Genomic DNA, 27,405 nt, shown 5'->3' with positions numbered 1-27,405 from the left:
GAGGGTCATTTCGCTCACTGTGTGCTGGAGCCATAACTTCTCCATTTCAATATGAATATGAGTCATACCAGCTTCTGGAAGTGGGGAATTTTAACTCAGCCTTTTGATACTCAGCTGCCAGTAACAGATGGATGTTTATTACTTCACTGATATGATCTGTCCTTTTAGCATTGTGTAGGGAAGAATAGTTGACTTATTAACTTCAGAATGAGCAAGCAGGTACATCAAGCAACTTGAGAACAAACATCCCCATTAATTAAAAAAGGATCATAGAAAGTTTACAGCACAGAAAGTGGCCACTTGGCCCATCATGTCTGTGCCAGCCAAAGATTGAGCCATCCATCCTAATCTCATTTTTCAGTATTTGGTCAGTAGCCTTGCAGGTTACAACATGTGAGGTGCATATCCAGACACCTTATAAATGAATTGAGGGTTTCTGCCTCTATTACCCTCCTCAGGCAGTGAGTTCCAGGCCCCTACTACCCCTGGGTGAAAACTTTTTTTCTCATCTCCCCTCGAATTTTTCTTCCAAACACTTTAAATCTATGTCCCCTGGTCACTGACCTCTCTGCTAAAGTAAATAGGCCATTCCCATCCCCTCTATGCAGGCCCCTCACAATTTTGTACATCTCAGTCAAATCTCCCCTTGCCTCCTCTGTTCCAAGGAGAACAATCCCAGCCTATCCAAACTTTCCTCATAGCTGCAAATTTCCAATTCTGGCAACATCCTCGTACTTTGTGTTAGAATTGGGAAGTAATCCCCCTAATACAGTTGGCCATATGGTTCTCCCTGAATCTTATCCCTGAATCAGCTGGAGTACAATATTAGACATTGGTCAGTGAGTTTATAACATTTTTCATAATTGTATTGTTGCCTGGGAAATGGGTCTGGACTATATTAATTGGACCCAAAAAAACGTTAGATAATAAAGTGTCATCAGGACAGAAAATCAGCACCACAAATATTGTTTCATGGTATATGAGCATCAATGGCAGTTTTGGAAAGGGCAGCATTAATTGCGCATCCCTAACTTCCCTTGAGAAGGTGGTGGCAATCTGTCTTTTTGAACCACTGCAGTCCACGTGATGTTGGTACACCCAGGTATTTTGATTTGTACCCCATCCACACCTTCAACATTTACTCCCTCCGCTGCTGATGAACAGTAGCAGCAGTGTGTACCATCTACAAGACGCACTGCAGCAACTCACCAAGGCTCCTTCGACCTTCCAAATCCATGACCTCTGCCACTTAGAACTGTGCTTTCCAAACTTGTTCTGGTGTGACCCCATTTTAAAGCCGCAGACTTCATGTGATCCTGAGGGGGGTTGGGGGTAGCTTCAACTGCTGACTGGGAGGGATGGGTGGCTTTTAGCTCCTGAGCGGGGAAGGGAGTGTGTTTTAGCTCCTGAGCAGGTGGGGTGGACAGGGGTAGGATAGAAGTTAGGGTAGTAGGAATTGTTCAAACTGCAGTGCTTGTAAAAAATAGTAAACACCTACCTTTACACAGGCCTTTTTTTTTACAGCAACAAACGGGTCTCAAAAATGTTTGTTAGGCGACACCCACCAATAGAGCCTTGCAGCTGTCAGAAATCAGTCTGAACTCCAAGGCACCCATAACCCACAGTTTGGGAACATTGACTTAGAAGGACAAGGGCAGTAGACACATGGGAGCACCACCACCTTCAGTTCCCCTCCAAGCCACTCACCATCCTGACTTGGAAATATATCACTGTTCCTTCACTGTCACTGGGTCAGAATCCTGGAACTCCCTCCCTAATAGCACTGTGGGTGTACCTACCCCACAGGGGGACTGCAACAGTTCAAGAAGGCAGCTCACCACCACCTTCTCGAGGGCAATTAGGGATAGGCAATAAATATATGACTTGCCAATGACACTCACATCCCACAAATGATTTTTTTAAATTGTTGGTGTATATGTGTGTAGCTGCTTGACCTTTGTTACTGACATCACCTGTGTCTGACTGGATGGACCCCATGGAATAGAAGTTATGGACAGGTGTGACCCTATTAGACATTGAAAGAGTATTATCTGTGGTACAAGTGGGTTGTAGGTCAACTTGTGGTGTATGAAATAACTAACTGATAGCTTCATTTTTAAAGCAAACCCATCGAAGATCATATGCAGCTACTTGTATTTATTGACCTTTTATTATCACCTTATGTCTACGGAGTACTCGGTTCTGTTACAGGAGAAACCTATTCATTTGAATTTCTGTTACCATCAATTTTTTGATTGGAAACTATAGCTAGTTTCATTGTTACTGATATTGGTGCCATAAAGTTATGAATCATTCAACTCTCACATTTTCACTCCTTCCTCCACAGATATTCTCCATCGTTGTATTTGCTTCTATAGTGAATGAAGGCTACGTCAATAAAAGCAGTGAATATCTTTACTGTGTTTTCAACAAAAACAACAGCGCCTGCAACTATGGCATTGCCATCGGCATCATAGCTTTCTTTGGATGCATCCTGTTTCTTACCCTGGACCTCTACTTCCCACAGATCAGCAGTGTAAAGGACAGGAAACATGTTGTACTCGGAGACCTGGGATTTTCAGGTAGATGCGCTTGGGAAAGATTATTTTTACCATTTATTGGCGAGCTATTCCTTACATAATTTGGGTGCACAGAAAATGCACACACGCCAAATTCAAACTTACACAGATGAAAATTCAAGTCTCAAGCGCACAAATTTCAAGCTGCAAGGCTCCTCTACAGTGCTCAGCTCCACTGCTAACTGTTCTGCTCTTGTTTGTTCTGTCATGTTCCAGTGTTCTTCACTCAACCCTCTGCCACCATTTAGTGTGATCATTTCTGTTTTTTCATTGCCTGCTGCGGTTTCCATAGTCATTTACGCAGTTTCCCAAGAGGATCTCACAAAGTTATTGCAGGGAACTAGTAGACACCCCAAAGGATTTCAGGTCAATTGCTGTAGTTCTGCTGCTTATTGTACTTGGGATTGATGCTCCAAGCAGCAATATTTTAACTTTCCACCTCGTAGTAATGATAAATCAGCAGTGTAATATTACAACATTTGCGGTGAAATGATAAACATGTTCTTTATAAATATTCTAATATTCCTCTATCTCTCAAAAATTTGGAAATGCTGATGGTATTTTTGCTGTAAAGAGGAGGGTACCTGGATCACTAGAGTCACCCAAATCCTCAATAGGACAAGATTGGAGTCATATGTTAGTGAAAGATGCTTACATTTAAAAGCAAAGTCTGAGCTATACAGACCAGACAGGGCCAAATTTGATTCCAGACGGGGCTATGCTATCGTAGCTAGGTGACAGTACAGATATTACGAGGCCCTCAAGTTAGAGAGTGGAAAGTTCATCAAAGTTTCCACTCACAACTTCAATGCAACAAGTCCTGCTGGAAGTGTGCATGCATGTATCAGGTGTGCGCTTAGCACTGGGGTGAGATGTGATGGTTTTCATGATCAAACAGCGTGACAATACTAATTGTAAAGGCTTATGCCTACAGAGTGGCCACTTGAGCAAGTTGAGGAGTGATCAGAACATGTGAAGCTATATCTCAGTAAGGCCAACACGCAACAAATTGGAGAGGAGGGGAATTCTGAAAAACCTGTCAGCCAATTACCAGCGGGGCTGTGTTCTAATGGTTGTGTTGCTCCATGTATTCCACTCATGCTCAAATCCAATTCTTTGAGCAGTAATTTAGGTACATGAAGGCTTTGACTCTTACTTAGCATCACAAGCACCACCCATTCACAGAGAAAGTGTCCCCACTCTCTTGAATTGGATTGCTTGCTGAATTGATCCGAATTGGATTGCTTGCTGATTATGCACAGCTTTTAAAGGAAAATGCCAAAGTCGTATTTTATATAGAGCTATAAATGCATTAGCAAAGAATTACTGAATTCATGTTAATACAGAGAATTGTCATTTAATATGAGCTACATAAAGAATAATGAATAAGGGTGAATGACAAAGGTGAAGGGTTCCATTTAGATCGGCAACATTAAAAAGTGAATTGAAGCAGTTTTGAATATAATTTGATTATTAAAATTATAGTATAGCTTTGATATCAAATATGGTTTATTAGTAAGGTGTAAAGTGAATAATAGTTGTTCATAATTCATCTTGGATAATATTTTAACTAGGTTTAACTGTTTTAATCACTTAATAGCTTCACGGGCCAGAATTTTTCCCTCGTTGGGCAGACTCAGCGAGGGCAGTTGGGAAGCCCACCGCTGCCCACGATCAGCTCCGCTCCGCGATTTCACACGGGCGGGCCAATTACGCAGACCGAGCGTAATATTCTGCCCATGAATTGACATCTGATTGGCTTTTGACATTCGCTCTAGCCCTATGGCTACTGAATCTAATTAAGCCTGGCAAATGATTCATCTTTTATTCGTACAAGGTCTACAGAACCAACAATGTAACTTTTAAAGATAGAGCTGTGGAGTCAAATAGTCTGTGATTTGTCACATTCCTGATTGATATGCTATTGGGTTAGACTGAGTACCTACCACACACTTGCCCTAGGGAGAGAGAAATTTGGTTAAGGGCAACTCTTCCATTCTTCTTTTTTGTTGCCCCTCTAACGAACTGGTAAGCGACCATTAATATTTAAAGAAAAATCCAAACAATTGAACCATTAGACCTACTCCATAAGATTTTGGGCTTTTTTTGAGCAAAACAAAATTTATGGCATATAAAAGAATTAAACAAAGCAAGCACTATTAACTTAACAATATGGTTTATGAGTACATATGTTATACACTTAAGTTTACTCCCTACTTCCCCCAAGAATTCTCTTACAAGACACATCAATCTTAAAGTTGTTTACTTCTGTTGAGACCACTCATAAGTATGCCACAGCCCTCTGGAGAATTCTCCTCTGCTCCAACAATCCTCAAAGGTAAAACTTTTATTTACCCTCCCTTGACTATGGATACCTCATTCCTTTGTTCTAGTTATTTTGCAATACTTTCAAGCTAATCTGTGTGTTGCTTTCTTTGGCACAAAACTTTGTGAGGACCACTACAGACTCTTCCTAAATCTCCCAGCTTCTGCTCCTTCACAAAATTCAAACAGAGATTAAGCCTCATCTACATGAGGGCTTTGTGGGTAGGGTTTAGGAATAAAAAAGGGGCAGCCACATTGTTAGGTGTTTATTATAGACCCCCAGAGAGTCAGTGGGAAATTGAGGAGCAAATATGTGCACAATTTGCGGAGGTGTGTAAAAACAATAACAATAGGGTAATTATATTAGGTGATTTCAACTTTCCCAACGTTAATTGGGATAGATATAGTGGTAAGGGCTTGGATGGAGTGGAATTCTTGAAATGTGTACAGGAGAACTTTTTAGGTCAATAAGTAGAGGGTCCAACAAGAGTTGGCGCAGTGCTGGATCTAATTCTGGGGAATGAAGCAGGTGGCTGAGGTGGTGGTGGGTGAGCATTTTAGCGATAGCTACCACAACATGGTACAGTTTAAGTTTGTTATGGACAAAGAAATCAACAAGTTGCAAAAAAATGTTTTGGATTGGGGGAGAGTGGATTTTAATAAAATAAGGCAGGATCTGGCCAAGGTAGACTGGGAAAAGCTACTTGTGGGGAAATCTACAGAGGAGCAGTGGGGGGCATTCAAAAAGGAAATGGGGAGGGTACAGGCTCAACATGTTCCCTCTAGGGTGATAGGGAGGAGTACCAAGCCCAGAGAACCATGGATGATCAGAGATATTCAGGTTATGATGAGAAGGAAAAGAGAGGCTTTTAGCAGGTACAAGGGAAACAAATCAGCAGAGGCATTAGTGGAGTACAGAAAGTGCAGGGTGGAGCTTAAGAAAGCAATTAGGAGAGCAAAGAGGTGATATTAGAAAGCTCTGGCTGGTAGATTAAAAGGCCTATTAAGGCCATTAAGTTATAAGTTGTGCTGAATTTTTCACTGCCTAACGGTTGACAGGCAGGCGAAAAGGCCAAGCGGCCTGTGCATTTTTTTTGGAAACCTCATCCATAGGCGGGTTGAGGTTTCCAAAATCAAATACAAATGAAATAAAAGCTTTAATTTTTAATTAAAAACATGGCCCTGCTCATGTGACAGAGTCACATGAAGCGACATGTTTAATTAATTTTTTGAGCTGTTCAATAATTTTTTCAATATTTTCTTTATCTCCCTGAGGCAGCTCCACGCGCTCATGTGTGAATTGCACACTAGGCCTGCTCGCCCTTCTCCCCTTGCCCGCACAGGCTGTGCTCAGTGCTGCTGCTCACGTATCGCACTGTGGGCCTTAATTGGCCTGTAAAATCGCCGAGTGCTGTCGATCGCAGGCAGCAATCAGCTTCCTGACCACCCCCATCGACCCTGCATGCCAAGGGCAAAATTCTGTCCTATATATAAGTAATAGGGACAGGACTATCTTCCTGGAGTGTGCAGTATTGTGGACGCTGATAGAAGTAGTGGCTCTCAAGCAAGTCAGGGTTAGATGGGGTGGGGGGTGGGGAGGGGGTAGGGTGACCAACCATCTTGGATTTACTGGGACTGGCCTGTAATTCACTATGCTGTCCCGTGTCCTGGCCAGAGCCTCCCAGGGCGCATTTTTCCCCGAATTATTTCTCTCGCTGAATTCTTTTTGCCTGCAGCAGCTTGGTGATCCCTGAACGGGGTTTTCCAGTGGGTGGTCGCGGGGAGTGTTAAGAGCTGCCAGTATCAGAGCATCAGCGTGCGTCATGTGGTGATGGTATCATGCATGTTATGAAGACCTCCCACCCCACATGCTATTGGTTCAACCACCTCCCCCTTCTGCTTACAGGCTCCCTGCCCTCATTCACACTTTTAGCACCCACCCCACTCTTACAGGTTTACCAGCGATGCCAAAATGTCCCTGACTTTTGGGAGTTGGTCACCCTGGTGGGAGGGATGAGAACAGCGGGGGAGAGGGAGGGGGGGATGCAAAAATGACTGGCAGGAGCACTGTTGGAGCTGGGGGATGCACCGCTACTCCTCCTGGCTCCAGACTAAAATACTTCTATTGTGAAATGGACCACACGAGTTGAGCAGTGGGAGCAGTGCCTGTATAGATTGGGCTCTGGTTGTTTGCTAACTCAATGGGGAGGCAGTGGTGTGGGCTAATGCCACTGGATTAGTAATCCTAGGCTAATACTCTGGGAACATGGGTTCAAATCTCGTCATGGCAGCGGGTGGAATTTAAATTTAATTCAAACCTGGAATTAGAAGCTAGTTTCAGTAATAATTACCGTGAAACCATTATCAATTGTTGTAAAAACCCACCTGGTTCACTAGTACCCTTTAGGGGAGGAAATCTGCCACCCTTACCTGGTCTTGTGATTCTGGACCTACAGCAATGAGGTTGACTGCCCTCTGAAGTGGCTTAACAGGTTACTTAAATTAAGGGCAATTAGGGATGGGCAACAGAAGTTGGCCCTGCTAGTGATGCCCACATCACATGAAAGAATTAAAAAAAACTTAGTATAATATCCACCTGTTTCACTTGTGAAAGGCATACTATTTTTTAATCACAGAATCTTATGAATTCCCACTTTCTTTAAGTTAACTGTGCCTTAATGCACTTCCTTAATTTAGAACCACTGTAAGGTGGAAAGATCCTGGTCAGATAATTATACCTAACAATCTCTCCCATTTTGCTTTAACTAGAAATCTAAAAGGACCAGTGCAAGGAATACAATTCTCTTCTCAAAGTTAAAAGTGAGGGCAAGGGGAGTGGAGTAAGAGGACTAATTCATCCTTGACTTTCAGGAAGAATATAAGAGCAAATGAATTAGGAACAGGAGTAGGCCATTTCGCCCCTCTAACCTGCTGCGTCAATCAAATAAGCTCATGGCTGATCTGATCTGATCATGGCCTCAACTCCATTTTCCTGCCTGCCAATAATAAGATCATACATCTGTTTAACGTGCCCCCTGTCCACCATGAATAGGGTATCAAATTAGCTGCCAGGAAGAAAATAGATTTCTTTCACCAAACTTTGAGATCCTTCTTTTACAGCATTTTGTCTGGCTCTCTGTGGGCAGCATTTTCCCTCCGTCAGGGCGGGTTTGTGCGGGAGCGGGCGTAGGTGGGCGTATTCCTGATCGGTGCACCCGGCGGGGGTGCGCTGCTATTTTACGTGGGCAGGCCAATTAAGGCCTGCCCAGCGTGACGTCCGCACAGAAGTGCTGAGCGCTCCCTGTGCGGGCGGGGGAGGGTGATTCCCTGAGCCAAGAGTGTGCGCTTTCACGCACAGATCTCTGTGAGGCAAAGTGCCACCTCAGGGAGATTGTTTGAAGTTGTAAAAAATTTTTTAAAGGTTAAACAAAATTTCCTGACATGTCTGCTCATGTGACACTCATATGAGCTAGGATATGTCCATTAGTTTTATTTTAAAATATTCTGAAAATTTTAAATCCCTCATGAAACCTCATCCCGCCTGTGGATGAGGTTTCATACATTTTTGGAAGGCCGCCTGGGCTCTTTGCCTGCCCGCCAACCTCAAAGTTGGACGGGCAGGTCCATTAATCATTTCAATTACTTTTTTAATGGCCTCAATAGGCCGTTGACAGGTTGGCGGGCGCGCAGCCGAGTCGGATCTGTGCCTGCCAAACTGAAAATCTAAAAGATGCGGAGAGATGTCGGGACGCACGCCCAATGTCACCCGGCGTCGTTTTACGCGTCGGCGAGTGGGCCCCATCCCCATTCACCGACTGGAAAAACCTGCCCTGTTTCTCCCTCCTTCACCATAGAGATTCATTACATCATTTCTATTGGGAGCAGGTTCATCTTTTGTGCTGACTGCGAGGACTCGAATTGTGGGATAACAGGCTACACAGGGTGAGGGAGAGATTGCCTTCCTATTGTGCCCTACAGCCTAGCTCTGCAGGCCGCCCCTGACCAAGCAGCATGTATGAGGCTGTCAGGATCTCTTCAATGGAATATTTGTTATTTAATAACTGCAAAAATAATCTATGCACTTTTTAGACCATTTTCCTGGGTCTTCCTAAAAATAAAGGCTTTAGCAAAATACATTTTCAAAATTAATTATTCTTTTTATTCAAAAATAAATAAAAACTAATAGATATAGGGAGCTTGCACTAGACGTCAATGTCACAAGCCCTGCATTAGATTAAATTAAATTATACAAGCTATTGAACTTGATTATAAGGAAGTAACTTTCAGACAGGGCACAGTACCAGGTGTGGAATTAGAATGCTGGCCTACACTGAGAGAAATCTAGACTGATTAAACTTTACTTTGTGATAGAAATATATGAAAATAATGTTCAAGATAAACCCAGAAATCATTGCCTCCTGATTCCAGTATTGCCACAGTATGCTAGTGAGAGTAGACAAGGGCGGAACTTCTGAAGAGTGAGGACTGGAAAAGTGCGGTGGAAGGAAAAAGCTGGAATGGAAAGCAGAAGAAACCAGGAAGAACCCAAAGGGAACACAGATGAAGATGGAGAACCTTGGAAGATTTCTGACAGACATAAGACTGAATGCAATGAAGAATGGGCTGCAAGCAGAGTCAGAAATTTAATGTTTCCAACCCTCCTCTAGAGATCTGAGGCAGAATTTTTAGAATCATATTGGAGGCAGTACTGGAGTGGAGAGGGCTGGAAAGTTGGCTTTGAAAAGTGGCATGCCAGTTTGTTGGCAGGTCCCCTGGTGGTGGTGGGGGAGTCAGGGTGAAGACTACCCATTCACAAGTGACAAGTAGTGTGTCAAAATAAAAACAGGAAATGCTGGTCTGGCAGCATCTGTGGAGAGAGAAACAGTGTTAACGCTTTGAGTCCGTATGACTTCTTCAGTGTATTAAGTCCATTAAAGGGCGTATTAAGGCTAGTGTTCCGAGGCCTACTGGAATTTTCCAATCAGCTGGCACAGCACCCCCCCCCACCCCCGCAGCAGCTAAAGCCTGGCCAATGCATGGAGGCGGCTTCCCGATGGCAGACCTTGAGGTTTGGGGTGTGGGGGGGCAGTGCTCCTTCATTGATTTAAACCCTCCCGCAGTTAACATGTTATGGTGGTCACAACAGTGACCACAGGCAGCCCTCAACAACAGCAGCTACGCAGTTGTGGCCACTTTCTGTTTTAAAGTTTTTCAAAAAGTCTTCACAGAGGGTAGCTCCCACTTGAGGTGCAGGCTGTCTCTCCTCTGACTCAGCAGCTACAACATCTGGGAATTTGGGGCTGCTGATATATCAGCACTGGAGGGACTCCTATTGGCCCTACCACCTCAGGACCTAAGGGAACATGTCAGGCATTTTTGCCCCGTCACCATTTTAAAATTTGGCGCCGATCTCCCTGAGGTAGCGCTTAGCCTCAGGGAGATGAGTGCACTCTTCCACGCGCCTGTGTGAAAGAGCGCACTCTTGGCTGAGAGAATCCCCCTTCGCCCACACAGGGAGTGCATAGCGCTTCCTGGCAGATGTCACGCTGGGCGGTCCTTAATTGGCCTGCCCACAGAAAATGGCGGCGCCCCCCCCCTCCAATTGTGGGTGCCGATCGGAGGCATGTCCGCACGTGCCCGCGCCGGCACTCCTCCCCCGCCACCCCTGCCACCCCCCCCCCCCCCCCCCCCACCCCCGCAAAGCAGGGGGAAAATTCTTCCCATGGTGACTCTCATGCTTTCTGATGAACATAGTAGATTGGTTTCCTGAACAGAAGGACAATGATAATCTCATCGATGTAATACAATTGCTGTAACAGTAAATCTTTTGCATAGTTAAATGGCGGAGTTAAAAATCACAGCATCTCGCCGGAACAGCCTGGCCAGAATTTTACAGCCCTGTCAGGGTGGGGATGGGACCATAAAATGCAGCGAGCCATTCTTAGCTCCCTTTACTTCGGCAGGAAAGTAAAACCCTGCTGCCATAAAATTCTGCCCCCCTGTTTTTTATGGGGAAAGATTCAGCCATTATACATGTTTACCAGCCAAATGAGCCAGCTACAAGAGGTCATCAACCTGAAACGTTAGTTCCGTTTTTCTCTCCTCAGTTGCTGCCCGACCTGCTGAGTATTTACCGTATTTTTATTTCAGATTTCCAGTATCTGCTGTATTTTGCTATTGTTCCAGATATTTCCCCCAATTAAATGCTGGGAAGACTGAAGCCATTGTTTTCAGTCCCCGCTACAAACCCCGTTCGCCAGTTACTGACTTCATACCTGTCTCTGGCAACGGTCTGGGATTAAGTCAGTCTATTTATAATCTTAGTGTCACATCTGACTCCAAGATGAGTTTCCCACCTCATATCAGTGCCACTGCTAAGACCATCTATTTCCACCTCTGTAACATCACCCAACTTTACCCCTGTCTCTGCTCATCTCCTAAAACCCACATTTGTGCTTTTGTTGTTACTTACATAAACCAGTGCTGTGTGCCCACCATCCATAGTAATCAGTCAATGCAGAAGTGTCTTTGCAATCTGATCAGAGCCTACCATTGAGCTATCTCTCCTTTCCAGGGAACTGCTTGAACTATGGGAGTCTCACCACATGTGACTTCAGGAAATCTCATATATTTGCATTGAGACCAGATGGCTATCTGAAGGCGTCTGAGCCAGAGTAAAGTCAGCAGAATTAGACACTGCTGGGTGCTCAGCTGCTACTGACGTTTCCTGGCTGCGGTGCCTTCCAGTCAACATGTAGGCTTGGACCAGCTGCTGGGATACCCTACCGATCTGCTCCCAGGCATGCCTGTAACCAAAGTTGTCAGCAATGTGATCAGCAAGGGAAGCTTTAAACAGTAGGTTTCTACAAGGCTGAAAAATAAATGAAAACAAGAATATCTCCTCATAGGTGGCAGACCATAATAGTACTTTGATAGAAGATTACATTACTGAAAATGTTTCCTCATAATCTCCATGATTTTTAAGGGTGCCTGTTACTCCAGTACAATGTATAGCTATGCACCTAGATTACTACAAGGTGTAAATATTGTGGTTAGGCTTTTTGAAATGCTAGTTTATGGATGATTGCTGCATCCATTTGCAGTATTGCTGCCTTCAAGTTGACAATGCAGGAAATTACAAAATTTATGAGACACAAAGGAAAACACAGTGTCAAGACCTTTAAAACAAATTCTTATTTCAAATCTTTTGTGGTAGCTTTTTTTATATGTTCATTCTCAGGGTATGGGTATGATTGACAAGGCTGTAGTTGACTACTTAGTGCCTGTCCCAAATTGCCCTAAGAAGATGGTGGTGAGCCTTCAGGTAACACTGGAATTGATTTGATACAAGTAAATGGCTTGCTAGGTCACCTTAGAGGGCAGCTAAGAGTCAACTGTGTTGATATGGAATTGGAGTCACATATAGGCCAGATCAAGTAAGGATGGCAGGTTTCCTCCCCTAAAGGACAATAGTGAACCAGTTGGGTTTTTATAACAACCTAATAGTTTCATGGTCACTTTACATGAAACAAGCTTTTCTATTCCAGATTTTAAAATAAAACAAACTTGAGTTCTTAACCTTCAATGGTAGGATTTGAGCTCACGTTTTATTGAATAATTAGTCCAAGCCACTGGATTACTAATCCAGTATCATAACCATTATATTATAGTATCCCATCGTATGTGGTGCTTTTTACTGAAATAACATTTTTTTCAGAACAAATTAAGAAAGCTTTTTGCCTGTCAACTGCGATTCCATTGGAAACACAGAAGCAGCATTCCAGTCAAAATAACGACAGTAATGCATTCACTTCTTAAAATTTGTCCATGAGATGTGAATACCACTGGCTAGGCCAGCATTTATTGCCCATCCCTAATTGCCCTTGAGAAGGTGGTGGTGAGCTACCTTCTCAAATCACTGCAGTCCATGTGGTATAGGTACACCCACAGTACTATAAGGAAGGGAGTTCCAAGATTTTAATCCAGTGATATTGAAGGAACGGCAATATATTTCCAAGTCACGATGGTGAGTGGCTTTGAGGGGAACTTCCAGGTGGTGATGTTCCCATATATCTGCTGCCCTTGTCCTTCTAGATGGTTTGCGGGTTTGGAAGGTGCTGTCAAAGGAGGCTTGGCAATTTGCTGCAGCACATTTTGTAGATGGTAGACACAGCTGCCACTGCAGACCAGTGATGGGAGGAAGGAATAAATGTTTAAGGTGCTGAATGGGATGCCAACCAAGAGAGCTGCTTTATCCTGGACAGTGTTGAGCTTTTTGAGTGATGTTGAAGCTGCATTGATCCAGGCAAGTGGAGAGTATTCCATCACACTCCAGAGTTGTGCCTTGTAGATGGTGGACAGGCTTTGGGGGGGGTCAGGAGGTGAGTTACTCACAGCAGACCTGCTTTTTTAGCCATTGTATTTATATGGCAGGTCCAGTTACGTTTCTGGTCAATGGTGACTCCAGGATGTTGATTGTGGCGGATTCAGTGATCGCAATGCCATTGAGTGGCGAGGAAGATGTTTAGATTCTCTCTTGGAGAAGGTCATTGCCTGGCACTTGTTTGGCACGAATGTGACTTGCAATTTGTCAGCTATCCTGAATGTTGTCCAGTCTTGCTGCATGCAGGTAGGGACTGCTTCAGTACCGGAGGAGTTGCAGATGGTACTGAACACTGTGCAGTCATCAACAAACATCCCCATTTCTGATCTTATGATAGAGAGGTCATTGATGCAGCTGACGATGGTTGGGCCTAGGACACTACCCTAAGGAACTCCTGAAGTGATGTCCTGGGACTGAGATGATTGACCTCCAACCACCACAACCATCTTCTAAAGAGTCATACTGGACTCAAAACGTTAACACTCTTTCTCTCTGCACAGATTCTGCCAGACATAATGAGTTTTTTGCAACATTTTCTGTTTTTATTTCAGATTTTCAACACCCACAGAATTTTAATTTTATCACAACCATCTTCCTTTGTGCTAGGTAAGACTCCAACCAGTGGAGAGTTTTCCCCCTGTTTCCCATTGACTCCAGTTTTTCTAGAGCTCCTTGATGCCACACTCAGTCAAATGCTGTCATGTCAAGGGCAGTCACTCACTTCTCATTGCTTGAGCACAACTGTTATGTGCACATTTAGACCAAGGCTGCAATGAGGTCTGGGGCTGAGTGTGACTGGTGAAACCCAAACTTAGTATTGGTGAACAGGTTATATTGCTGTGTAAGTGCTGCATGATAGCAGTGCTAACGACACCTTTCATTACTTTCCTGACGATTGAGAGAAGACTGATGGGGGCAGTATTGTCAACATTGGAGTTCTCCTGTTTTCCATGGACAGGATTTTCTACATTGTCGGGTAGATGCCAGTGTTGTAGTTGTACTGCAACAACTTGGCTAGAAACATAGCTAGTTCCAGAGCACAAGTCTTCAGTACTATTGCCAGGATGTTGTCATGGCCCATAACCTTTGCAGTATCCAGTGCCTTCAGCCATTTCTTGATATCTTGTGGAAGGAACCAAATTGGCTGAAGACTGGCAACTGTGATGCTGGGGTCCTCAGGAGGAGACTGAGCTGGATCATCCACTCGGCACTCCTGGCTGAAGATAGTTGCACATGCTTCAGCATTGACTTTTGTACTGAACTGTTGGGCTCCCCTATCATTGAGGATGGGGATTAAAGCAAAAGACTGCGGATGCTAGAAATCTGAAATAAAAACAGGAAATGCTGGGAAAACTCCAGGTCTGGCAGCATCTATGGAGAGAGGAACAGAGTTAACGTTTTGAATCCGTATGACTCTTCAGAGCTGAAGGGAGATAGAAATGTGATGGATTTTATACTGTTGAAGAGGGCGTGGAGCAGGTGGAGCAAAATAGAAGGTCAGAGCTAGTTGGGAGTTCAGGAGAGATCGACAAAGATGTCATGGATACAAGCTAAGGGAGTGTTAATGGTAGTGTTAAAGACTAAAGAAAGTTCTAATAGTGGCATTAAGGTCGGAAAACAGAATGTGTTCATAGCAGAACAAAGGTCAGTGCTCTCTGAAGGCAGAACATAACAAGTTTTCCCTGTGTGGGGAGAGGGTTTGGGAGAAAATTTGAAAAACTTGATCAAAATGTTGGACAGGGTTCATGGTCTGACGTTGTTGAACTCAGTGTTACATCCAGAAGGCTGTAAAGTGCCTAACTGGAAGATAATTTGCTGTTCCTCCAGTTTGTGTTGGGCTTCACTGGAACATTGCAGCAGGCCAAGAACATATGGACATGAGAGTAAGGTGGTGAGTTGAAATAGCAAGCAAAAGGAAGGTCAGCGTCATGCTTGAGGACTGAGCGAGAGGTCACCCAGTCTGTGATCAGTTACCCTGATGTAGAGGAGACCACATTGTGAGCAGCGAATATAGTAAACCAAATTGAAAGTGATGCAAGTGAGTCGCTGCTTCATCTGAAAGGAGTGTTTGGGGCCTTGGACAGTGAGGAGGGAGGAGCTAAAGGGGCAGGTGTTACATCTTCTGTGATTGCATGGGAAGGTCCCGTGGGAAGGGGATGAGGAGTTGGGGGTGATGGAGTAGTGGACCAAGGTGTCACAGAGGGAATGGTCCCTATGGAATGCCGACAGGGGAGGTGAGGGGAAGTTGGGTTTGGTGAATCTCTTCTGAGCTACCACCTATCCCTGACCTTCTATTTTGCTCCACATGCTCCACGCCCTCTTCAACAGTATAAAATCCATCACATTTCTACCTCTCTTCAGCTCTGAAAAAGAGTCATATGGACTCGAAACGTTAACTCTGTTTCTCTCTCCACAGATGCTACCAGACCTGCTGAGTTTTTGCAGCATTTTCTGTTATCATTGAGGATGGGGATATTTGTGCAGCCTCGTCCTCCAGTTAGTTATTTAATGTCCACCACCTTTCACGACTGGATGTGGCAGGACTGCAGATTTTAGATCTGATCAGTTGATTATGGGATTGCTTAGCTCTGTCTATAGCAGGCCGCCTATGCTGTTCAGCATGCTGTGGCTACAGGAGCAGGTCAGAGGCTAGGAATCCTGCGTTGAGAAACTCACCCCCTGACTCCCCAAAGCCTGTCCACCATCTGCAAGGCACAAGGAGTGTGATGGAATACTCCTCACTTGCCTGGATGAGTGCAGCTCCCACAATGTTCAAGAAGCTTGATACCGTCCAGAACAAAGCAGCCTGCTTGATTGGCACCCCATCCACAAACATCCACTCCCTCCACCACCGATGCACAGTAACAGCAGTGTGTATCATCTACAAGGTGCACTGCAGGAACTCACCAAGGCTCCTTCGACAGCACCTTCTAAACCCACGACCACTATCATGTAGATGGATAAGAGCAGCAGTTAGATGGGAACACCACCAATTGGAAGTTCCCCTCCAAGTCAGTCATCATCCTGACTTGGAAATATATCACTGTTCCTCCACTGTCACCGGGTCAAAATCCTGGAACTGCCTACCTAACAGTACTGTGGGTGTACCTATACCACATGGACTGCAGCGGTTCAAGGAGGCAGCTCACCATCACCTTCTCAAGGGCAGTTAGGCATGGGCAATAAATCCTGGTCTAGCCAACGAAGCACACATTCCATGAATGAATTTAAAAAATGCACATAGTACTGTGTTGTTGCTTTATCTGGTTGACATCTCATTTTCAGATGTGTCTGATGCTGCTGCTGGCAAGCTCTCCTATACTCCTCATTAAAGCAGTGTTATGACACAGCAGATGATGTGTGTCAGGCGGATCAAATTCACGAAGGAACCTTGATTACGCAGTCACAACGATTTTGCAATTTGTATTTTATTTCGAGATGTGTGCCTTGAATTCAGTAGTAATAAGTCTCCCATGACCTCAGAGGTTTTTTTTAGAAAACTAAATGAAACATTTATTAACAAAAGAAAAGATTTCAAGCACATAGATAGATCTACAAATTACTACTATAATAACTCCCAAAACCCCTAATTAATCTGGTTTCCAGTTACACCCCCATTAAGGCAACAGTAAAAACAAATAGATTTAAACAGACCCAGGCAAAGCAACATGATACCCTGGACAATGATATTCAAGGTGAGTTTTTTTGGCCTTGGTTCCTGTAGACAGTAACTTGATGCTCAGAGGCTGCAGACTTTTCACACTTGTGTTAGATATTAGTATGCCTTCTCCTCTTACACATAGTCTCATCTCCTTTATACATGTTCCTCCCTTTTAATGCAAATTCCATTGTTCCCATATGTTTTTGCAACTTTACTTTTTTCATAATATAAATCTTTCATGGTACTAATTTTATCAGTAATCTTTGGGGAAAAATAAACACACTGGTTGGCTTAGCTGTTTGTGGCTAAATGTAACATCTTACCATCTCTTTGAAATTCAAACTACTCTGGTTTATCTAAAAATGCAAATTTTCCTTACACCCCACATTCTAAAACTTCAGCCATGTTTACGTACATAGCATTTCAATCCCAGCTTTTTTGATACATCAAAGCTCCCAGACAAGCTGTCTCCAATTTAATTAAATCCCACTATTAACCCATGTTTCAATAAATCACAATATTACGAGAATTATTATATTTTCATGACAACCAGGCTCAGTCCCCTGGCTTGATGGTAATGGTAGAGTGAGGGATATGCTGGACAGTGAGGTTACAGAATGTCATTGAATACTGTTCTGCTGCTGCTGATGGATCACAATGCCAGGAATGCCCAGTTTTGAGCTGCTGGATCTGTTCTATCCCATTTAGCACAGTGGTAGTGCCACACAAAACAATGGAGGATGTCCTCAGTGTGAAGACAGGACTTCATCTCCGCAATAACTGTTTGATCTGATGCATCTGTAAAACTCAGATTGCTGAGTATGAGGCTAGGTAGGTTTCTCCCCTTGCTGGTTATCTTACCATCCGACAAAAGGCCCAGTCAGATGGATACGTTCTTCAGAACTCGGCCAGCTCAGTCAGCAGTGATATTAACAAGCTACTGTTGGTGATGGACATTGAAGTCCCCCACCCAAAGTACATTCTATGCTCTTGCCACCCCCAATGCTTCTTCAAAATGGTGTTCAACGTGATTCATCAGTTGAGGAGGGCAATAATCATCAGGATGTTTCCCTGCCCATATTTGATCTGATACCCTAAGACTTCATAGGGTCTGCACTCAATATTGAGGACTCACAGGGCCATTCCCTCCTGACTGGATATGTGCTGCCTCCTCTAATGGGTCTGTCCTGCCGGTGGGACAGGACATATGCAGTGGTGATGTTGGTGTCTGGGACATTGTCTGTAAGGTACGATTTGATGAGTATGGCTGGTCAGGTTGTTGCTTGACTAATCTGTGAGACAGCTCTCGCAGTTTTGGCACAAGCTCCAGCTGTTAGTGAGGATGACTTTGCAGTGTCAATTCAGCCTGGTGTGCATCTGTTATTTGCATTCTCTAGTTCACTACTGGGTTGTCCATGGGTTTTATTCTTCTTTAACTTTTCTGCTGTGGTTTGATAGAACTGAGCCACTTGCTAGGCTATTTCAGAAGGCAGTTAAGAGCCAACTGTCTTGCTGTGGACCCAGAGTCGCATGTAAGCCAGACCAGATAAGGTTGGCCGATTTCCTTCCCTGAAGAATATTAGTGAACCAGATGTATTTTTAAACAATCCGATACTGAGACTAGCATTTTATTCTGTTGTTATTATTTTAATGGGTTAACAGCAGCATTTGATCAGACAAGCTTGGGCATATTCTTTCTAAACACCTTTACAACTTTACTGCAAACAGAATACAGAGGAACTCTTTTCCCCAAGGCACTTTTCTTCAACTAAGTTTTGTCTTTCTTGCTCCTCACAAACACATGCTTGTGGTCCAGTTTCATGGGCACCAGTGGCTGAGCGAAGTCTTTCAGCCAGGACTGAAAGCAATTAGAAGTGGGAGCCCTGGTTCATAAAGCTGAAGAAAAAGATTGTTGCATACAGACCCATATTCAACACATTTATCAGTGGAAATTTTGCCCCAAGAGCAATAAACATTCTGTTAGTGTAGGCGGTTAAAATTTGATAATGCTTTAGTTTAACATGTGCTTGTGGTTATTATTTTGAACACAGCTGTTGTTACAATAATTCACTGTTTATTCAAAAACACAAATCTGAGAGTGGGCATATAATTGCAATTTGTCTTTGTCCTTGTTCTAACAGCACACTTGTACAGTATTTAGTCAGTCAAGGTTGACAAAAAAAAACCCATGAATGTACTGCTGCTATAAATATTTGAAAGTGACTCCAGAATTTTAAGTATGCAGTGGTGATCATTAATAGGAAAAAGCTTGGATTTTACATTTTGACAAATGATTAAGGTGTCGCAAAGTGCGTTTTATGAGGCTTGAGAAATTCTCTGCACAAAACCTTAAGCTGACATTAATTCTAAGAGAAAGGGAATGAGGTTGAGGAGAGCGCAGGAGTGTTGTTTGAGATGTCAGAGGAAGATACATGCTCATTAAGGGAGAAGTTCTACAGATCGCGAATGGAATAATCAAACCTGAAAGCACTGTACAGTACATGACGCTTCAAAGCAGCAAAGAACTGCAGTTTCTAAACATAAGAGCATAGGACAAGTTAATGAATAGCTCACTGAGAAAATCTGCTATAAAAAGGAATGCAACCGTTCTTCTAATTAAGAAAATAAAAGGATAAATTGCGATATATCGTTTCTTGAATCAAGCATGGTTGAGACTATATCAATTCTTTACAAAAGAAAATGAAGACTTGCATTTTTATAGCACCTTTCATGACCTGAAGACATTCCAAAGCACACTTACAGCCAACAATGTATCTTTTGAGTGTAGTCACTGTTATCACTGGGAACCGTGGCAACAAATTTACACACAGCAAGGCCCTACAAATGGTTATGTGATAATGATCAGATAATCTAATCCTTTTAATTGAGGGATATATGCTAGCCAGGATAACACCTCTTAATTTCTTCAAGATAATGCCATGGGATCTTTTACATCCATCGAAGAGGGCACACAAGGCAAGGTTTAGGATAATGGTAGAAAAGGACGAGAGGCAATCCAGAGAAAGAATACTTAACTGGGGGAGAGCCGGCTTCAATCGGGCAAGAATGGGGCTGGGCTGGATAGACTGGAACCAAAGGTTGGCAAGAAAAACTGCAGATGAACAATGGGCTACTTTCAAAGAAGAAATGGTTCGGGCAAAGTCAAGGTATATTCCCTCAAAAGGGAAAGGTAGGGCAAACAAATCCAGAGCTCCATGGATGAAAAAAGAGATAGAAATTAAGATAAAGAAGAAAAAGTGTGCTTATGACAGGTGTCAGGTAAAAAATACAATTGAGAACCAAGCGGAATACAGAAGGTTCAGAGGGGTGGTGAAAAGGCATATTAGAGAAGTGAAGAGAGTCTAAGAAAGGTCTGGCAACCAACATAAAGGGGAATCCCAAAGTCTTCTATAGGCACATAATTAGTAAAAGGGTGGTAAAAGGAGGAAAGGGCCAATTAGGGACCAAAAAGGGGATTTACGCATGGAAGCAGGGGGCATGGCTGAGTTGTTAAATAGATACTTTGCATCTGTCTTTACCAAGGAAGCAGATGCTACCCAGGCCATGGTGACAGAGGAGGAAACTCTGTCACTAGAAGGGCTCAAAATTGATAAGGAGGAGGTATTGGATAAACTGTCAGTACTTAAAGTTGACAAGGTACCAGGACCCGATGAGATGCATCCAAGCATATTGAAGGATGCAAGGGTGGAAATTGCAGGGGCGCTGGTCATAATCTTTCAGTCTGCCCTAGACTCAGGGGAGGTGCCAGGGGACTGGAGAATTGCAAACATTACAATCTTGTTCAAAAAAGGTTATAAGGATAAGCCCAGCAATTACAGACTAGTCAGTTTAACTTCAGTGGTGGAAGCTTCTAGAAACAATTATTCTGGATAGAATTAGTAGTCACATGGAAAAATATGGGTTGATAAGGAAGAGGCAGCAAAGATTTCTAAAGGGGAAATCGTGTGTAACTAAATTGCTGAAGTTTTTTTTTTGAAGAGGTAACAGGGTAAATGAGCGGAATGCTGTTGAAGTGGTGTACATGGATTTTCAAAAGGCATTCGATACAGTGTCACACAACAGACTTGTGAGAAAAGTTATTGCTCATGGAATGAAAGGGACAGTAGCAACGTGAATACAAAATTGGTTGACTAATAGGAAACAGAGGGTAATGATTAATGGATATTTTTCGGGCTGGAGGAAGGTTTATAATGGAGCTCCTCAGGAGTCAGTATTGGGACCCTTGCTTTTCCTGATTTTTTTTAATGATCTAGATCTTGGTGTGAAGGGGACAGTCTCAAAGTTTGTGGATGATACAAAATTTGGAAGCATTGTAAGCTGTGATGAGGACAGTGTAGAACTTCAGAAGGACATAGACAAGTTGTTGAAGTGGGTAGATAGGTGGTAGATGAAATTCAATGCTTAGAAGTGTGAGGTGATGCATTTTGATAGGAAGAACATGGAGAGACAATATAAAATAAGCGTTACAATTCTTACAGAGGTGCAGGAGCAGAGGGACCTGGGCGATTATGGGTGTAGATCAATGAAGGTGGCAGGACAAGTGGAAAGAGCAGTTAATAAAGCATACAGTATCCTGGGCTTTATTAATAGGGGCACAGAGTTCAAGACCAAGGAGATTATGCTGAACTTGCATAGGACATTAGTTATACCTCAGCTGAAGTATTGTGTAGAGTTCTGGGTGCCACACTATAGGAAAGATGAGATCATATTGGAGAGATTTACAAGAATGGTTCCAGGGATGAGAAATTTCAGTTAGATAGGTTGGGACTGTTCTCCTTGGAGAGAAGAAGACTAAGAGGAGATTTGATAGTGGTGTTCAAAATCTTGAGGGATGTCGATAGAGTAGGTAGGGAGAAACTGTTACTGCTCATAAAAGGATTGAGAATGAGAGGGCATAGATTTAAAGTGATTTAGCAAAAGAAACAAATGTGATGTGAGAAAAAACTTTTTCACACAGCAAGTGGTTTAGGTCTGGGAGACACTGCTTGGTGGAGGGAGGTTCAAACGAGGCACTCAGGTGGGCATTAGATGGTTATTTGAATCAAAACAATGTGCAAGGGCACAGGGAAAAGGCAGGAGAATGGCACTTAAGTCATAATACTTATTTGGAGAGCAAGTGCAGACACGATGGGCCGAATGGTCTATTTCTGCAGCGTAGTGCGAAGGCCTTGGTTAACATCTCATCTGAAAGACAGCTTGGCCTGGTCTGCAGCACTCCCTCTGGATTGCAGTGAAGTGGCAGCCTAGGCTTTTGTGCTCAAGTCTCTGGAGAAGGACCTGAATCCACAGTCCTCTGACTGAGAGATGAAAGTGCGACCACGATTCTGGCACTAACATGAACATACTAAAATGACATGTTGGTGAATGAAATTTCTGTGGTTGTATGTGACAAGACCGACCCAACAATCTGACACACACACACACAGCCATGTTAACTCCAAAACCCTAAAGCACTCCTGCAAGTTATTGAACTGCTCATTAACTTTGTGTTCTTTTAAAATCTGTTCCAGGACTGTGGACATTCTTGTGGTTTGTTAGCTTCTGTTTTTTGGAAAATCAGTGGCAGATGACTTCATCAGAAGACCTTCCCCTCCTTCAAGGAGCTGATGCTGCTCGCGCTGCCATTGCCTTCTCCTTCCTTTCCATTTTGTCCTGGGTAAGTTCTGAAAAGTATTTCCAGCACCATGTACTCTTGCATCTGGAGTTAAAAACTGGGGCTCATGCACCTGCATATCCTGTTCAAATGTAACAGAGAATTGAATTTTCCATTCCATTTTTATGCCATGAAATAAACATGCTGTTCTAGTTTTTATGTTTCAAAGTTCTACAAATGTTTTATTCTTCCATGGGGTGTGGGCTTCACTGGCTGGGCCAGCATTTATTGCCCATCCCTAACTGCCCTTGAGAAGGTAGTGGCGAGCTGCCTTCTTGAACTGCTGCAGTCCATGTGGTGTAGGTACACCCACAGTGCTGTTAGGAAGGGAGTTCCAGGATTTTGACCCAGTGTCAGTGAAGGAATGGCAATATATTTCCAAGTCAGGGTGATGAGTGGCTTGGAGGGGAACTTGCAGGTGGTGGTGTTCCCATGTATCTGCTGCCCTGGCTTTTCTAAGTGTTGGAGGTCAAAGGATTTGGAAGGTGCTGTCAAAGGAGCCTTGGTGAGTTGCTGCAGTGCATCTTGTAAATGGGACACACTGTTGCTACTCTGTGTCAGTGGTGGAGGAAATGAATGTTGAAGCTGGTGGATGGGGTGCCAATCAAATGGGCTGCTTTGTCCTGGACAGTGTTCAGCTTCTTCAGTGTTGTGGGAGCTGCACTCATCCAGACAAATGTGGAGTATTCCAACACTCCTGACTTGTAGATGATGGACAGGTTGTGGGGAATCAGGAGGTGACCCAGCCTCTGACCTGCTCTAATAGCCACAATTATCTTTAGAAACTTGGTAAATGTTGTCAATGAAGTTGCCAGATTTTGGTTTTAAAGTGATCTAGAATATCACAGTACAACATACTTTGTACAGCAATTTGTTTTAGGCTTTGAATCTTTCAGAAATAAAACTGCTATGACAACATTAACCATATATTCTACATAACCATCTCTATTTAAAATCATACTTCTACAGTTAAAAAGTAGTAATGTCCCACAAACCTCAGAGCCCCTTTCAATGAATCTTTTCGTGTGAATCTTATTTTAAAGAAGCTCTGAAGAAATAAGTTTGATACAACAATTTGTTTCCCTTTGTCAAATCTTTTCTTCCCATTTCTCTTCTTTGCACTCACTTTGACTGATGTTGGTGATAGCTTTTTGTCATTTTTTGAGTTTCTTTTTTTAAAATTAAGAACTTGTTTTCCTTTCTTTCCCAATTTTTCTCCTCCTCCTTCTGACAGCATTGACTCTTTCAGTGCACATTTTCACAGACCATTGTTAGTTGTCCAACATACTAGATAGGGATCAGCAGCGAGCACTGGCAGCTTCCTAACCCAGGTTACCAGAGCCATTTGCAGTGCTCCTTATTGTGGCCAAGACTGGAATGAGACAACTAGTTGCAGGCTTGGAAACAAAACTGGGACTTTCCATAGATAAAAACAAAAAAACTGCGGATGCTGGAAATCTAAAACAAAAACAGAATTACCTGGAAAAACTCAGCAGGTCTGGCAGCATCAGCGGAGAAGAAAAGAGTTGAAATTTCGAGTCCTCATGACCCTTCGACAGAACTTGAGTTCGAGTCCTATTTCAACTCTTTCTTGGACTCGAACTCAAGTTCTGTCGAAGGGTCATGAGGACTCGAAACGTCAACTCTTTTCTTCTCCGCCGATGCTGCCAGACCTGCTGAGTTTTTCCAGGTAATTCTGTTTTTGTTTTGGGCTTTCCATAGTTAAGTAACACATTGGACAGCATATGCACCAACTGATCTACTGGGAGAGATCATTGCACAATTCTTAATGCTGTACCAATTGGCCCAGCCTAGACTCACAGTATTATATAAAAAGAATCAGATAAAACTCCGTCCTTTAAAACTGGCATATTTCAGACATCTTTCTTCAAAGAAGAGTTAATTTACAGAAGTTGCAATGCTCAGCCATTCTGAGAATGGTAAAATGGAACATAAAGATCAAAGCCTAAATTGGGCAGTCTTACCAAACACATCAACTTATGTAATATCTGTGTATGTTTTAAAAGAATTTCTATTATTTGTAATTACTATCTACTGTTCCATCACATTTTTTTTCAGGGCTACTTGACTCTCTTTGCCTTCAACAAATTTAAAAATATAGGATTTGCGGAAGATGTTCAAAGACTTGTGCCTCAACCTTCATCATCTGCACAAGTGTAGACCAGTCTTTCTGACTGTTAACAAAGTAACTGACTCACTTCACCCTGTCAGAATACAGTTTTAACATCATTAACACATGAGATAATAATCATTAAATTATTAATAACTTCTTATTTCACTTAGTGCTCTAATGAGACCAGGTAATTAGTTGCTCAGTGCCTGACATCATGCCTAACACAGACACCTCAGATTAATTGTCTCGACGGTCTGCTTTTATCACATTTTCCACTACGTCAACTTAATTTCCTGTAAGCAGAAACACAAAGCTAACCACATCAGTCTTTTACTGAATGGTTCAGAATTTGGAGCTTATTTTAGCTTGTTAAGAAAATACAAAAGAATGTAGTTTCAAAGACATTTCAGAATTTTGCGTTAATAACTCACACAAAATTAAAATAATGCCTGACACAATAAATTCAAATCGTGAATGTAACTAAATCACATATGATGAAGGTTCTAGTTGGGATGAGCAAATCACCATCGTGATTACCTTGTGCTGAAATATTCAAATGATCATTTCTACTTTTACCACCTTGCCAAAGTGAAAGGTTGGTATGATAGAATGGAATCATAGAATTCTTGCAGCACAGAAGAAGGCCCTTTGGCCTGTCATGTCTATGCTGGCTCTCTGTAAGAGCTACGTGGCTAGTTGCACTCCCCTGTAGCCTGAAGCATGGCTGATACATGACCTATCTCCTTATACCCACTTTTGTCCCATATCCCTTAATACCTTTAAAACATATCTATTAATCTCAGAGTTAAAATTAACAACTAAACTTGTATGAAATGATATTTATGGAATAGAGTTTCAAATTTCTAAAAAAATAACCTTTGTGTGTCGAAATGTTTCCCAATTTTACTCCTGAAAGGTCTGGCTCTAATATTTAGATTATTCCGCACAGCCCTAATCCTAACGTCCCCAAGCAGTGTTTCTCTCTATCTACCTTTTCAGTTCCCCTTAATATCTTGAAAACTTCGATCAGATCAGTTTGTGTAACTCCTTGTAATTTAGCCCGAGGAATTCACATGCCATTCTGGTAAACCTATAATGCACTCCCTCCAAAGTCAACATATCCTCCCTAGAAGAAAGAAAACTCCTGGTTTCAAATTTTCTCCAGTTTGTTTTAAATAGTTTAAGCCTGAAACTGGAACAGCGTAGCTTAGGTTTGGTTCAGTACAGATCTTTAAAATTCATCCATTGGCAATTCCAACATATTATCCCCTCATTGCGAGAGATTAGAACCAGGGGACATAGTTTAACTAAGAGGTCTCCCTTTTAAGACAGAGCTGAGGATAATTTTTTTCTCCCAGAAAATCATTAGCCTGTGGAATTTTCTTCCCCAGAAAGCAGTAGAGGCTGGGTCATTGAAATTATTCAAGGCTGAGTTAGATTTTTGATAGACAAGGGAGTCAAGGGTTATGGGGGGCAGACAGGAAAGTGGAGTTGAAACCACAATCAGATCGGCTATGATTTTATTGAACAGCAGAGCAGGTTTGAAGGGCCAAATGGCCTACTCCTGTTCCTATGCCCATCTTAATTGCCCTTCAGAAGGTGGTGCTGAACCACCTTGAACTGCTGCAGCCCATGTGGTGTAGGTAATGCTATTAGGATGGGAGTTTCAGGATTTTGACCCAGTGACAATAAATGAGTGGCAATGTATTTCCAAATCAGGATCTTGGGTAGGAACTCGGTGGTGGTGGTGGTGGTGGTGTTCCTTTGTACTTGCGGTCCTTGTCCTTCTAGTGATAGGGGTAATGAGTTTGGGAAATGCCGCCAAAAATGTTTTAGCAAGTGGCTGCAGTGCACCTTGTCAATGCTATACACTGCAGCCACAGTTCACCAGTAGGGGAGGGAGTGAATGCGTAATGTAGTGGATGGAGTGCCAGTTAAGCAGCTGCTTTGTCCTGGATGATGTTGAGCTTTTTGAGTGTTGTTGGAGCTGCACTCATCCAGGCAAATTGAGAGTATTCCAACACACTCTTAACTTGTGCCTTTTAGCGATGGTGGATGGATTTTGGTGAGTTAAGATATGGATTACACGCCACAGAATTCCCAGTCTCTGACCTACTCTTGTAGCTACAGTATTTATATGGCTCACCCAGTTAAGATTTTGGTCAATGGTAATCCACAGGATGTTGATATTGGAGGATTCAGCAATGGTAATGCCGTAGAATGTCGGGGAAGATGGTTAGATTCTCACTTGTTGGAGGCAATCATTGTCTAGCACTTGTGTGGCTTAAAGTAATTCACCACTTATCAGCCCAAGCCTAAATATTGTCCAGGTCTTGCTGCATTTGGACACAGTCTGTTTCAGTATCTGAAGAGTTGCAAATGGTACTGAACTGTGCAATCATCAGTGAACATCTCCCACTTCTGATCTTATGATAGAAAGAGGACCATTGATAAAACAACTGAAGATGGTTGGGTCTAGGACACTACCCTGAGGAACTCCTGTGGTGATGTCCTGGGGCTAAGATGATTGGCTTCCATCAACCACAACCATTTTCCTTTCTGCTAGATACAAGTCCAACCTTGCTGGTTAGATGTCAGTGTTATAGCTGTACTGTCTAGGAGCCTGGCTAGTTCTGGAACACAAGTCTC

General features: G+C 42.9%; 1 protein-coding gene across 1 annotated transcript in view; it reads left to right on the top strand.

Moving 5' to 3' along the window:
• The window catches only part of syngr3a (synaptogyrin 3a), a 73,184-nt gene that overhangs the window by 33,570 nt on the left and 12,209 nt on the right, over positions 1–27,405 (top strand). Inside the window, exons 2-3 of the mRNA XM_041206406.1 lie at positions 2,348–2,582; positions 22,480–22,625. Of these exons, the coding sequence (XP_041062340.1) occupies positions 2,348–2,582; positions 22,480–22,625 (381 nt within the window). The remainder of the gene's footprint in view (positions 1–2,347; positions 2,583–22,479; positions 22,626–27,405) is intronic.

This window comes from Carcharodon carcharias, chromosome 15, assembly GCF_017639515.1.
Source record: "Carcharodon carcharias isolate sCarCar2 chromosome 15, sCarCar2.pri, whole genome shotgun sequence".
In the NCBI taxonomy this organism is placed as follows: domain Eukaryota; kingdom Metazoa; phylum Chordata; class Chondrichthyes; order Lamniformes; family Lamnidae; genus Carcharodon; species Carcharodon carcharias.
This window is presented reverse-complemented; position numbering and strand designations above follow the sequence as displayed.